General features: G+C 43.2%; 1 protein-coding gene across 4 annotated transcripts in view; it reads left to right on the forward strand.

Annotated features, from left to right (window-relative positions):
• The window catches only part of myom2b (myomesin 2b), a 181,008-nt gene that overhangs the window by 65,141 nt on the left and 100,240 nt on the right, over positions 1 to 15,627 (forward strand). For all 4 annotated transcript variants that reach the window (XM_041187577.1, XM_041187581.1, XM_041187578.1 and 1 more), the window contains exons 14-17: positions 2,461 to 2,588; positions 4,298 to 4,481; positions 8,938 to 9,112; positions 9,921 to 10,042. In XM_041187577.1, the coding sequence (XP_041043511.1) occupies positions 2,461 to 2,588; positions 4,298 to 4,481; positions 8,938 to 9,112; positions 9,921 to 10,042 (609 nt within the window). The remainder of the gene's footprint in view (positions 1 to 2,460; positions 2,589 to 4,297; positions 4,482 to 8,937; positions 9,113 to 9,920; positions 10,043 to 15,627) is intronic.

The following is a 15,627-nucleotide window of genomic DNA, read 5'->3' on the forward strand; positions in this document are numbered from 1 at the left end:
CTTCCTGTGCAGCTGGTATGGTAAGCTATTTAAATTGTGAAACATCTGTTTCCTGTATGATTTGTTCAAGATGTTTAATCCTGAGTTAAAAGCTTCAGAAAAGTTATGTGCAGAAGCACATACTGTTTCCTTAGGTTAGTTTTTTTATCCACATTGGTACACTGTATCCTACTATAATTTTACCTTCAAGTGTTCTGTCTTGGTTTTGTAAAAACCAAGAAGCAAATATATGTTCTCCAACAATAGTGAAGGGTAAACAATGACAAAGAGAAATAAGGCAGCTGGGATTGATGAAGTTGAAAGTAAAATGGACTGTGATCACAGAACCAGAATCACAGAACGGTTATAGCACAGAAAGGAGCCATTTGGCCCATTGTATCTGTGCTGGCTCTCCGAAGGAGCATTTCACCTAATGCCACTCCCCCCTTCTCCCCTTAACCCTCCACATTCTTCCTTTTCAGATAATAATACAATTCCCTTTGGAATGTCTCAATTGAACCTGCCTCCATCACACTCAGCCAGTGCATTCCAGATCCTAAACACTCGCTGCATGAAAAGGTTTTTCCTCATGTCACCATTGCTACTTTTGCCAATTACCTGATGATAAAAATAGTAATATACTGGTTTGAAAAACGACTGCCACACCTAACCATTTTAAGGCAATGCATAAAGAAAATTTAAAAGAGCCAAGCTCTGCAATCAAAGTTCATGAAACAGGGTATCCAGAAGAAGGATTTTAGGAATAGGAACTAATCTAGTTGCGGGAATGTCAGCCTTTGTAGCAATGTGTTATCTTCTTCTGCCTGTCTGTCCTTTACCACTTATTCTTTTTACATTTGTAATATCTGTTTGTGATGCTGGATCTTTATACTTACATTTACTTCCATCTTGTTGGGGTTGTCTGGATTCCTGAGCTAAACTTGCAAGCATGTTCTGATGTAATGTCTAAGCACCGATATGCTATATTAGATCACAAATAGTGTTCTTTTTTAATATCATCTCACAAATGTTTCTTTTCTAGGCTATTTAGTAAGTGTGTACAACTTTTACTTCCTTATTTTTCTTGAAATATTATGGCATAGATTTGTAGTAGTAATGATGGTAAAACTGTCTGTGTACGCTGTTATTACACCTCTGAAACTGAAAGCAATTTCTGGAGTATGCATATGCACACAGTTAAAAGCGAAACTCCAAAAGTTGCTGTCAGTGAATCTGCCCAACTCCGCAGGGTGTGTTGTTGAATCCACCACAGATGGAAATCAATTAGAAATCACTGGACTGATAAAAATTTCCCCCTTTAAGCTGTAATATCACTGTTATAAACCCTTCTAAAAGTTACATCTTGTTAATAAGTTGTAACTAGATCTTTAATGTCATATTAAGTCATAATTACTACTGAACAAATTCTGTGATCCTGGAAAACGAATTTACATTTGTGTAACATCAAAGTTTTCTATTATGATAAATTCATAGATTTTTAAGATGACAATCTTAAACTTTATTTATTATATTTTAGCTTCTAACGTATATATTCTAAACCGCATACTGCTGTCTGTAAAATTTATTTTTTTTAAAAAGTGAAGGATAACAGTGAATTTTACTTCCTGGTTTGCTGTCTGTGAGAATTCTTCATTATGATTGGCTGTTTATGCAGCTTGATGACATCACTGTTGTTGGACTCTTGGAGATCCCCTTGACTTGATACCAGGTTCAAATGAACATCAGGAAAGGTGAAATTCATACCACAGGGATCCATGTGGGTAGCTTTCTTTGAGATCAGTGGCAAGGGCATCGCTTTGCCACTGTCTACAAAATCTGGGCAATTATATTTGTGATCCTGAGTAATTTTTATGCAGACCCATACCCATAGCTAATTTTTGAAATACCCTTTTACCTGTTAAAAATCAGGGACATGTTAAGAATATCAATTGATAATCCTCATGCATTTAATGCAAAAAGAAAATGGTGGACTTCTTAATTATAAATTCCCAACCTGAACTTCTTTTCTTACCCATCTTTGTGGAAGGCGCTAATGTCTGCTGCTCGGTGGTTTCATGGGTCTTCCCCTTTCTCTGGTGCCTCATCCAAGTCATACTTAGTGGACAAGCTTGAAAAGTGAGCACTGACTTCTGCTGATGAACTTTTAAGGATGTCACAAAAAAACCTAATTCTGCCCTCAAAAGAATTTCCCAAGCATGCACTAATCATTGAATAGTGATCAGGAATTGGATGTGTGGTGGATATTTTCCTTTGTAGTTGAATTGCACAAATCTATGCCAGGCTCAGCAACACCAGAGATTGAGTCTGGGATCTGCATGGTGTGTCTGATTTAGTGCCCCAGTGGAGTTTCTTTACAGGCAGTGCTATGACTTACATCCACTTTATGTTTTTTAGAGTTTTAGTACAGAGATGAAAACTCTAGTGGCAGTAAGTCATTTGCCTCTTATCTCTATTCCACAGGGGATGTAAAACCTCCAGGGATACCCACAAATGTCCATGCAGCTGAGACCAGCAGAAATTATATTGTACTCAGCTGGGACCCGCCTGAGCCACGTGGCAGAGAATCACTGAAGTATTACATTGAAAAGGTACAGAGCGTTTGTTCATGCTTCAGTCAAAAGTTTTTGTAATAATTTATTTTTCTGAACCATTTTTTATAATATTGCTCCTGCTTTACAAAATTAAATTATCATACCAGATTAAAATAACTTTTGAATTGTTAATCTATAACCTGAGCCTAGAATGTTTGTTCAAAGTGAGTTTTGCTGGTTAAGCTGATAGTTAGATGAGGAAGGACGGGAGAAGGTGCAAGAGCATAAACACCAGCATGGACGGATTGGGGGAAATGCTCTGTTTCCCTGTTGTATATTCTATGGAATTTTATATAAGGTTAAGGGAAGGGGCAGTAGTCATTGCAAAGGGGCAGCGACAAAAAGGGGATATGGTACAAAAGAGTTACACTAAGGCAAAAATTGAACCATGCTGTGTCCATTCTTTAGAATAAGAACAAAAACCCCAGTACAAAGGCAAAATCTTGCAGATGCTGGAAATCTGAAAAAAAACAAAATGCTGAAAATAATCTGGCAGCATCAATGGAGAAAGGAATATATGAAAGGTCATTAACCTTAAATGTCAACCCTGTTCTTTCTCCACAGATGCTGCCTGACCAAATATCTAGTGTTGTTTTCCATGCCCCAAGAAACCTGAAGTATGGCATTTTGGCTTGGGTGATATTCAGACATCCCCAGCCACTTAAAACAGGCAATTATATGAGACTAAACCAGACTGTTCACAACCTTGGACTCAAATTTGACCCCAAGATGGTTTTTCGATCACATATCCATGCCATTATAAAATCTGCTTATGTTCACCTCCATAGCATCACCTGAATGCATGCACCCCTGCCTCTGTGCATCAACTACTGAAACACTCATTCATGCCATTGTTGCCTCTAGACTTAAGCATTCCAATGCACACTTCACTGGTCTCCCACATTCTATGCTTCACAAACTTGAGCTCATCCAAAACTCCGCTGTCCAAGCCCTCAAACCTCACCAAGTCCCGGTCACCCATTTCGCTTGTGCTCACTGGTTTACAGTGGCTCCCTGTTATCTCTGTAATCTCTTCCAACTCTATAATCCTCTGAGATAAACACCCTTCTAATCCTGGCCTCTTCAGCATAACAACATAAGAAATAGAAGTAGAAGTAGGCCACTTGGCCCCACGAGTGTGCTCCATCATTCAATAAGATCATGGCTGATCTGATTGTGGCTTAGCTCCGTTTTCCTGGCAGCTTCCCATAATCCTTGACTCCCTTTTAGATCAAAAGTCTGTCTGACTCAGTCTTGACTATGTTCAATAACTCAGCCTCTACTGCTTTCTGAAGTAAGAATTTCAAAGATTAACAACCCTCTGCAGAAGGAATTCCTCCTCATCCCCTTCTTAAATGGGAGACCCCTTATTTTTAAACTGTGCATCTTAGTTCTAGATTCCCCCACGAGGGGAAACATCCTCTCAGCATCTACCCTGTTAAGCCCCCCTAGAATCATATATGTTTCAATAAGATCACCTCTCATTCTTACAAATTCCAGTGTATATAGGTCCAACCTGCTCAACTTTTCTTACAAATCAACCCCTTCAACCAAGGAATCAGCCCAGTGAATCTTCTCTGAACTGTCTCCAATTCAAAACTGGCAGAAAAAGCAAGTCTAACACTCTTGTCGATAATGTGAAACTCTCAAGGCTCTGAATGATTAACCAGATAGTTTCTGTAATAAAGTTCTGCTTTCTCTTTCAGACCATGGCTGGCAGCACATCTTGGCAAAGGGTCAACCAAGAGATTGCAGCTAGATCTCCGCGTTTTGCTATATTCGACTTGGCTGAAGGAAAATCCTATGAATTCCGTGTTTTTGCTGTTAACAAGTTTGGTATGAGCCAACCATCTGCGCCCACCGGACCGATTTTAGTCCAGGAACGCATTGGTAATATTTTTGTTCAATGTAGTGTAAATTTTATTGCAGAATTAGTATTACAAAGCAGTATGCTATTTAAATGGAGAGAGATTGCAGAACTTGATGGTACAGAGGGATCTGGGTGTCCTGGTACATGAATCATAAAACATTGGTATCCGAGTACAGCAAGTGATTAGGAAGGCAAATGGAAAATTGGCATTTATTGCAAGGGGAATGGAATATAAAGGTAGGGAAGTTTTACTGCAGTTGTACAGGGCCTTGGTGAGACCACTGAAACACTGTATATAGTTTTGGTCTCCTTATTTGGAAAAATTATAATTGTGTTAGAAGCAGTACAGGAAAGGTTCACTTGACTCATTCCTGGGATTTGGAGCTTATCTTATGAAGAAAGGTTGAACAGGTTGGGCCTATACCCATTGGAGTCTAGAAGAATTAGAGGTGATCTTATTGCAACATATAAGATCCTGAGGTGATTTGATAGGGTGGATGCCAGGAGGATGTTTCCACTTGTGGGAGAGACTAGAACTAGGGGACACAATTTAAGAATCAGAGGTCTACCATCCAAGAGAGAGATGAAGAGAAATGTTTTCTCTCAAAGGGTTGTTATTATGTGGAAATTTCTTCCCCAGAAAGCAGTGGGAGCTGGGTAGTTTAATTTATTCAAGGCAGAGTTCTAGATTTTTGATAGACACGGGAGTCTAGGGTTATGGAGGGCAGACGGCAATGGAGTTGAGACCACAACCAAAACACCAATGGTCTTATTGAATGCTGGAGCAGGCTCGAAAGGATAAATGGCTAACTCCTGCTCCCTAAGTCCTATATTCCTAAACACATGCTTTTCTGTTCCACACACCTTGAAGAATATGTGCAACCTGACCACTGCATTCTGCTAGATCACTACGATGATTCATTGCCAACAGACAATGCAATCAGGAATGGTAAAATTACAATGGTGCTCGACCTCTTCATCACTGATAACATCTTTCCAATGGAGAAAGTGAATGAATTCCAACATTTATCATTACATTTGGTTGATCCAGAAAAATCAGTTGAAACTGTTTTACCATCCAATTTTATGATGGCATTTAGAGATACTTAGAAGTGGCCATTCTTTATATGTGTGCTTCAAGGATTATATATTTGTCAGTAGACAGCAATGCAGCCAAGACTGAGGTATAAAGGGTTAACATTAAATATGTAAGTAGACAGTCTAGATCACCAGTGATGTAAGATCACATGACAACAGAGTAAGCTGAAAGATAGTTCAATGTGCTATACCTTGTGCTGTTCAATAGAAGACAGTTTACCAACAGCCTTGCTTCCAGCAGTCCATATCAATTCTGACCAAGGACAACCTCATCTAAGACTCACAATGATGATAACAGATGGTAACAGTGGAAAAGACCATGGGAAAAACACCTAGTAAAGAGCACAGCGCCTGAAAAAAGCAGCAAGAGAAATGACTGTGGGACAAGGACAGGGTGGGAAAAACGCCAACAGAATTCAAAGAAAGGCTGGAGTGAAGAAAAGCCACAGAGAAAGCTTTGCCTTTATCAGAGTGCTTCAACCATGTGGAAGTCCTGGAACAAGTCAAGAAGTGGCAGAACTGGTGTTATAGGTTTACCAGGTACAGAACCATTTCGGTACTAGCAGAGAAGACTAGCAAGGGACAGATCAGTACTGTTCTCTATGCCATAGGCAGTAGTGAAGATGACTTAATGGTCAGACTGGCTATAAACAAAGAGACGGCAACATACAAGGAGGTTATAAAAGCATTTGATTCATATTTCAGCCTTAGAAGGAACACAATCATAGGGCAAATTTCAGTAGACGCACCCAAAGACCAGGAGGGAGCATAGATTCCTTCATTAATGATTTATATTGACTGGCTGAGAATTGCAGATATGGAGCCCTGAAAGATGAATTAATTTGGGATTCCATTGTTGTAGAAGTCTTAGAGGAGACTTTATCAGATATTCTGCAGCTGAGGGAGGATTTAAAGCTATTGAAGGCCATGCAGTTAACAAGGCAAGCAGAAGTGAGAAAGCAAATGTACTTATTCGAGGTGTTGAGACTTTGTGGAGAAAACTGATGGACACACTGCGGTTTGTAGGACACAGAAGTAGCAGTGCACTGACTTGGAAATGTGGAAAGAACAAGGAAAGCACTTGGCTGCCATTATTCAGTATTGTTGCTGTGGCAGGAAAATGCTGCACTTCATGTGAAAGATGCCCCATCAAAAATGTGGAGTGCTATTCCTGTAAGAGATGAGAATGTTTTAAATCTATGTGACACAGCAAAAAGCTCTGAACAGAGATTTAAGGAGAAATCTATTAAAACATGTAGAATTCAAGAAATTGATGATGAAAGACAATGAGGTGCCATTCTTGGAAGAAATTAATGGGAACTATTGGATGACATGATGGCCAACGGACATAAAAGAAGCTTCAAATTAGAGACTGGAACAGAAGTTTCATTTCTTTCAGACACAGAACAGTGGCTAAAGCAAGACTTCCTCCAGCTATCGTCCATACGACCCCACAGTCCAGGAGGCATCCTACTGAAGGTCAAGGAATAGTTGACTGCTAAACTTCAGTAGAAAGGAAGAGAAATCACAGGAACTTTGTATGCGATTCAGTACCAAGAGAAACCTGCACAAATCTATAACTCATCTATAAAGTAGACGAATCGTGAGTTTTGAAGTAGACAAATCGCCAAGTTTTGGAAAAAACTCTACATCTGTGATCCTATCTTGTACAGACTGAAACTGGAATAGTGAGAAAAAACAGAAGCATTCTTGTATTTATAAGAAGAAGGCCATCAATGGAATGGACCAACTACCGAGATGATCAGGAAGACAACCTGAACAGAAAGCAGATAATCACAGATGGTTCATGTACTACTCAGTTTGAGAGAGCAAATGGAGAGCTTGAATCCTGTACATCCTCCAAGAGAGCTGAGAACAAAGCCAGGGAGATTGGTAATGCCTATCACAATGCTTATCTCTGAACGAGGGATGCAGGCAGAGACTTTGGGGGGAGATCTAGGTTAATGTAAATAGTGTATTTAATAGGCTCAGAGACTTGGGGATGGTGTAGTGAAAAGGGTTCACGTTAACTATGCAAATAGACAATGATGTAAGATCACATGACAACAGAGTATGCTGAGACATAGTTCTATGTGAAATCTCGTGCTAAGACTTGCACTGCACAATTAGTAGAACACTCAGTAAAGTTTACCAACAGCCTTGCATCCAGCGGTCCTCATCAATCTTATTTAAGTACAACCTTATTTAAGACCCACAACGATGATAACAGAAAATCCAGTCTTGTGTTCCTGTCTTATTCAAATCCATTGCACTTTCTAGGATGAATCACGCATAGTGATAGTAAGGAGAAAACTGGCTGATGTATTTATCTTCCCTTGCTCATGGGCACTGCCACTAATTGTAGCGTCCAAACTCTTGTGCCAGCTGAGATCAGCTAACATGGCACAGAATAGGGATTGAATCCAATATCAAGCTGGCCTTTTTTGTCATTTGTAACAGAATGGCTGTTGCACTTGTCAGTTAAACTATTGACGATGTCATGTCTCATTTTTTATTATATTTTTAAGAGCAAGGGAACTATAATCATTTTTCTAGTTCTTATTTAGTTTGTTTCATGCCCCATGTTGTCCTGAGCCAATGATAATGATAGGATTTCCCCATGAACTACTGCAACACTAATAAATTCTGGGATATTGATCTGGCGACTATCAAAAAGTGGCATCACATCTCCAAGTCAAGACAGTGCATTATGGTGTCTTTACAACATTACTGCACTTGCCCTGGATGGTAGGGATTTGAAAGGAAGGGGGTCCTGTCAAAGTTGCTGCAATATGTTCTATAGGTTGAACACATCAGTGATGCAGGGGTTAGGTTTTGAGTCCAAAGGCATGGATACCAATCAAGAGATCTGCTCTGTCTTGGATATTACTGAACAATTCCAGCCATCCAAGTGAGTGGAGAGCTCCTGACCTGGATCTTGTAGACAGAGGAGAAGCTTTAGGGGGTTCAGTAGGTGAGCCACTAATCAGAGTATTCAGCCTTCTTCCAGCTTTTAGGAATCATGGTGTTGATATGTCTGATCTAATTAAGCTTCTGGTCAGTGGTGACCCCAAGATATTGATTGTGGATGACTTAATGATGGTGATGCCATTGGAGGGAAATAGCTGGGTTTCTCTTGTTCAAGATGGTCATTGTCTGTCCTTAAATTGTGTGAATATTATCTGCAACTTGGCAGGGCAACCATGGTTGCTGTCCAGTTTCTGCTGTAGAATGGCAAGGACTGCTTCATTATTAGGGAAATTATGAATGGCACTGAACTCTGCTGTGAAGTATTCTTTCTAGTCCATCCTCAAACTCTTTAAATTTCACTGTCATATTGTGATTTTTTAAAAACATGACTATACTTACCTTTTTCAGAGATTCCATCTCCGCCTTCTGATGTTCGAGCTACAAGAAACACAAAACATTCAGTTGTTGTGCATTGGGTAGCATCAAAGAGTGCCAGTGAACTGATTGGTTACTATGTCGATTCTTGCTTGGTGGGAACTGATGACTGGCAGCCATGCAATCATAAGCCTGTAAAATACACAAGGTCATTCTCACAATTCCTGTCTTCAACTTGTATGAATTAAAGATAACATTTTGAGGTAGAGGTACACTGAATTTCACTAATATCAACAATCCTATGTTGTAATGTGTTGTAGTACACAAGATGTCTTAAAAGATATTGTATAGATCGGCTGAATAGCTCTGTGGGTTTATGCTGGATCTCTGCTGACTGTGGAACTCCTGTCTTTCCTTTTATAAAACCACTGACACAGAGGAAGAATTGGGGTTGGAGACCCTCTCTACTGGGTCTTCCCACTTTCTCAAACCCATCCTAACTTTGGAAGCCAACACCGAGAGCGGTGAGACCCATCGACTTCCAACAGGTTGCAAGTGCACCCCACCAGGGGATGGATGTCAGGGAAACAACCTAGACCCACAGAGATAAGGTGCCAATTTATTTCTGTAAGTTCTGAAAGGCCCATTCCATGGGTTACCTTCCCGCTGATTCTGAAATCTTTGGCAGAGTGGTACCATTGGGCCCAATCCTGGTGTTTTTGCTGAGGTTGTGGCCCCTGGCCTGTGGATTTTTGGGCTCTTCATGTCCGTGTGCTAATCCTGTTGTAATCGAAGTTCAGTACATTTAAACAAACCGAAAAGGTTAATTAGTAACAAATGAAGGAAGAGGTGAGATTTAACACCCAGCAAATATTTTCTGATTTAGATATTTTCCAGGCAATATCGGAATATGCCACCTCCAAAATTACATTCATACTAATCAACTTGTGAAAGCATGTGAGTATATTTAGCTTAATTGAAGGATTATTTCAATAATCACTGTTTTTCCCCATTAGATTTGTTGTCCATGGTCTAAAGAATGGACATAAGTACAGCTTCCGTGTGAAGACAGTCAATGCTTTGGGAGTAAGTGAGGTTTCGCAAGAATCAAAGCCCATTATTGTCCAAGCAGCTCTTAGTGAGTACTCATTCTTGACTTTCAAATAGTTTATACATTACAATTGGGAAATACAAAGCATGGGGTTTGAAATCATTACTAAAGCAAATAAGGACTGGAGTTTAATAATTTGGAATGTCTGAGAGAATGATGAATATAGAATTCATTAGTACCTTTCAAAAAGGAATTGGATAAATACTTGAAGGAGAAAAATTTGCAAGGATATAAGGAAAGAGCGGGAGAGTTGGACTAACCAGACTGCTCTTTGAAAGAGCCAACGCAAACTTAATAGACTCCTCCTGTGCTGCCGTATTCCATGATTTTATGATTGAAAGGGGGGGTGGTGTGGGTGAGGGAAGCAGCCACACATTTGGAAAAGGGTCAAAAGTGACCATTCTTCCGCAGCTGAGACCGTTCAGCAGCAGCTCCATTGACATGCTTGGAGCTGGGGCTTTGAAGCTTTTCTGCCCACTCAAGCAATGCAAAAGCATGAAAGTGCCACCAAAAGCTCCAGAACCTTTCACCCCTTGGGCGCAGACTGCAAATTAATGTGTGTTTTAGGGTGCAGCAAAGCATTAGGCCAACTAGGCAAGTTGTAGAATACCCTTGCAAAAGATCGTCATGATGCAGTCGCTAGTGGAGGCACTCAGAGCCCCTTACAATGTCTTTATTAAGGTTTGGACCAGTATCACTCATGGTTCAAGCTAACAGCACAGCCTTACAGTCTGGGTTTGGAGAATGCCTGAGCTGAGAGCACAACATGCAGTCCAATGGCCGAAGCTGCCACCAATCGGTCAAGTGGAGTGGGGCGGAGATGAGTGTGGCTTTGGACAACCATGAAACGCACTACACACTGGCCATCCCAGTGGTGGCCAGCACTCTCCAGGTTGTGAGAAGGGGCCTTCAGACTTAACCAGGAGAGGTTCTTAGGACACATATGCTAACCCAAGTGTCTCTCTCTTTGATCCTGCAGGAGGAGAACATCAGGATCATGGAGCTTGGTGATTTAGTGGTATGTCCCATGACTTACAGGGAACAAAGAAGAAGAAGAGTGCAGCAGACATGCCTGGCTCAGCAAAGGGAGGAGCACGTCCCTCAAGATGAAGGGGCAGCAGGGCCTGCTGTACACGCAGCTGAAGATCCACAGAGAGCTGTCACTCATAGGCACCTCACTAGACCCAGGGTCTATTGACGGCGCTTGTCATTCCTGCACATGATTGAGAACCAATGTCGCCGCAGAATGCGCATGTCCAGGGAAATGGTTGGTCATATCTGCCACCTGCTGCAGGATTTGGTGCCACGAGGACATGGAGGGCAACCACTGCCAGTGGCCATGGTGCTCAACTTTTACATCAGTGGCCCCTTCCAGAGCTCCACAGGTGACCTGTGTGGGATCTCACAAGACTCCATGCACAAGTGTATCCAGGAGGTCACAGATGCCATCTTTGTGAAGGCACAAAACTTTGTGCATTTCAAGCAGAATCACGAAAGCCACAAAACAAGAACGATTGGATTTGCGCAGATCTCTGGTTTTCCACAGGTGCAGGGTGCCATTGACTGCACTCACGTGGCGCTTAGATCTCCATGGCAACAAGCAGTCAATTATGTGAACTGAACCACCACAAATGCATCCTACAGGTCTGCGCACAATTCCCAGGAAGCATCCATGACTACATCCTTAGCAGATCTTAGATCCCTGACATCTTCCAGGGTCCACGGAGGCTGCAGGATTGGCTCCTTGGGGCCAAGGGCTACCCACAAAGGACATGGCTCGTCACGCTGTACATCAGCCTCAGACTGCAGCAGAGAGACAGTATAACGAGGCTTATGCCATGACCTGGACTTTGGTGGAGCAAACGATAGGCATTCTGAAAATGAGGTTCCAGTGCCTTGGCAGGTCCGGTGGAGCACTGCAATACAGTCCCCAGAGAGTGTTGCGCATTTTCGTAGCTTGCTGCGTGCTGCACAACCTGGTACTGCAATGAGGGGAGGATCTGGCTGAGGAGGAGATGGAAGAGCCGAATGTATCCTCCGATGAGGAGGACGTCAAAGGGGATGATGGTGGTGATGTCTTCAAAGGTGAGGACGCCGGTGATGAGGCCATCACACTGGACAGAAGAGACAGCAATGCTCGGGAGGTCTTCATAGCCGCAAGGTTCATGGAGGATGATGATGAGATGCAGTGAGGACAGTCCTGACATCCTCACCTTACATCTGTGAACGTTTAACTTCTATGTGGCTAATGGCAGCTCACATACCCTCAGTGCTCAGGCTCGTGTCAGGGAGACGCAGTAGAGGCCCTGATAGTCTCAGGATTTCAGAATGATGATGATGACACACAGTGAGGACACTCCATGTATCTTCACATAGCCTCTGTGAATTTCTGACTCCTGTCTGGCTAAGGGCAGCTCACTTGCACTCCGTGATCAGGGTCATATAATAGAGACACAGCTTTGAAACTTTAAATACACTTGATCCTTTGTCAGCCTTCAGCACCTGACCCTTTCAAGAGCACAGCATCACTGGTCACAGATGCTGAAGAGGTTGGGGATTGGGGGGGTGGTGGGCAGCCCCATATCAAAGATGCTGACTGCACACAGAGAGAATAATGAAACTCTGTAATGCCTGACTACGACATTCTGGCAGCAATGACTAGCACCATCGAGGTGCAGGCATCACAGATGCCAGTTTTCAGCCAATTCGATTCATTTATTGGAAGGATGTGAATGGACTGGAGAGAGTGCAGAAGAGGTTTATGAAAATGGTTCCAAGGATGAGACACTTCAGTTATGGAGAAGTTGGGACTGTTTTCCTTGCAGAGGAGAAGGCTGAGAGGAGACTTGATAGAAGTTTCCAAAATAATGAGGGGCCTGGTCAGAGTAGATAGGGAGAAACTGTTCCCACTCATAAATGGATCAAGAACCAGAGGACACAGTTTTAAAGTGTTTTGCAAAAGAAGCAAATGCAAGGTGAGGGAAAACTTTTTCACACAGCGAGTAGTTAGGGTTTGGAATGCACTGTCTGGAAGTGTGGTGGAGGCAGGTTCGGTTGAGGCATTCAAGAGGGCATTGAATGATTATTTAAATAGAAACAACATGCAGGGTTATGGAGAAAAGGCAGGAAATTGGCACTAAGTTAAAACGCTCTGAGCGCTGGTGCAGGCATGATGAGCCGAATGGCCTCCTTCTGCACTGTGGTTCTATGTGGTGTCAAGGAATGGCTGAAGGCACTGGATACTGCAAAGGCTATGGGTCACAACAATATTCTGGCAACTGTACTGAAGACTTGTGCTCCAGAACTTGCTGCGCCCCTAGCCAAGCTGTTCCAGTACATCTACAACACTAGCATCTACCTGGCAATGTGGAAAATTGCCCAGGGATGTCTTGCATACAAGAGCAGGACAACTCAAACCTGGCCATTTACCACCCCCATCAGTCTGCTCTCCATCATCAGTAAAGTGATGGAAGGGGTCATCAACAGTGCTATCAAGCAGCACTTGCTTAGCAATAACCTGCTCACTGATGCTCAGTTTGGGTTCCGCCAGGGCCACCCAACTCTTGACCTCATACCAGCCTTAGTTCAAACATGGACAAAAGAATGACAAGTAGCACTGACACCACACAAGTGCCAGGCAATGACCATCTCCAACAAGAGAGAATTCAACCATCGCCCCTTGATGTTCAATGGCATTATCATCACCGAATCCCCCACTGTCAACATCCTGGGGGTTACCACTGACCAGAAACTGAACTGGACTAGCCATATAAATACTGTGGCTACAAGAGCAGGTCAGAGACTAGGAATCCTATGGAGGGTTACTCATCTCAAACCTGTCCACCATCTACAAGGCGCAAATCAGGAGTGTGATGGAATACTATCCCCTTGCCTGGATGAGTGCAGCTCCCACAACACTCGAGAAGCTCAACACCATCCAGGGGAAAGCAGCTCAATTGATTGGCACCCCTTCCACAAACATTCACTCCCTCCACCACAGAAGCACCGTAGCAGCAGTGTGTACCATTTACAAGATGCACTGCAGGAATTCACCAAGATTCCTTAGACGGCACCTTCCAAACCCATGACCACTGCCATCTAGAAGGACAAGGGCAACAGACACATGGGCCAGGATTTTGCCCTTGTCAGGCGGGCTCGGCGGGGACGAGTGGGAAGCGGATCACCATCCGTGATTGGGCCGCAACGCAATTTCACACAGGCTGGCCAATTAAGGCCTGCCCAGCATGAAATGTGCGTGGCGGCACTCTGCACTATCTGGGTGGGGTGGGAGGAGGGGACCAGTGGGGAACTCCACTCATGCACGCATGTGCACATAGGAAAAGCTCCCCGAGGAACAGAGCTGCCTTAGGGAGATGAAGATTTAAAAAATTAAAAATAAAGAATTTTTAAATGTTAAGAAACATGTCCCCTAATGTGACTCTGTCACATGAGCAGGGATATGTTATTAATGAAAAGTTAAAATTTTTACTTTTAATTGCTTATAGAAACCTCACCTCATCCGTGGATGAGGTTTCCTACAAAATGCAAAGGCCACTTGGCCTTTTCGCCTGCTCGCCAACTCCTGCACACGCCAGCTGACCAAAATATCATGCGAGTGCCCGATGTTATTGTGCATCATTTTACGCTTGTTCAGGTTGGGCGCACACCAACCCGATGAGCTAAAAATTCTGTCCATGGCAACACCACCTCTTGCAAGTTCCCATCCAAGCCACTCACCACCCTGACCTAGAAATATATCACTGTTCCTTCAATGTTGCTGGGTCAAAATCCTGGAACTCCCTTCCTAAGAGAACTGTGGTGTACCTACCATACATGGTCTCCAACAGTTCAAGAAGGCAGCTCACCACCACCTCTAGGGCAATTATGGATGGGCAATTAATGCTGACCTAGCCAGCAACACCCACATCCCATGAATGAATAAAAAAATGGTGCCACTAATGTGTCCAGTGAGTGTGAGGCTGGACCATCACTTTGGTCTGAAGGTTACGCACTGCACAGGGAAGAAGCCTTGGATTGAGACATCTGTCTTTTATCTTGTGCAGGAACCAAGGTTTCACATGTGAGTGACACAAACACTACTCATCATAACAAGGAGCCATAGGCAAGGAGACATTCTTGGGAATTTATTTTCAACAGTGAACTTTATGTACAAGTGATTAGCACAGCCCACGCTGTGCAACTACATCTTCTTAACCCTCCCAACCCTGCCGTTATGTCTTAGTACTCCTGGGCATCCACAGTGGAGGTGGAGGCAGCCTACTGCACCCTGTCTGTGATGACCTTGGCAGGTGTTCTCTGGAGGGCTGAGACATGGAGGACCCCAGTCTGCTTGGGAGTCCTGCTGTGGGCCAGCTGCACCTTCCTCAGCCTGTAGAGCTGGAGCTGTGGGGAGTCACAGGAAGAGGGGACTCGGATTGGAAGACATTCCTGGAGTCACCTTGGTGGCCGGCCACGAGGTGTTGAGCTGCTAGTCCTCCTCCCTATGAGTGCCAGATAGCCCCTGGTGGACTCCTTGAGGAGAAGGGGAAGCTGGAGTGAGATCAAGCTGCACCGCATCCTCCTTTTGGAGGCCAACCATGGCATCAGCGATG

The sequence above is a fragment of the Carcharodon carcharias genome, chromosome 5 (assembly GCF_017639515.1).
Source record: "Carcharodon carcharias isolate sCarCar2 chromosome 5, sCarCar2.pri, whole genome shotgun sequence".
Taxonomy (NCBI): domain Eukaryota; kingdom Metazoa; phylum Chordata; class Chondrichthyes; order Lamniformes; family Lamnidae; genus Carcharodon; species Carcharodon carcharias.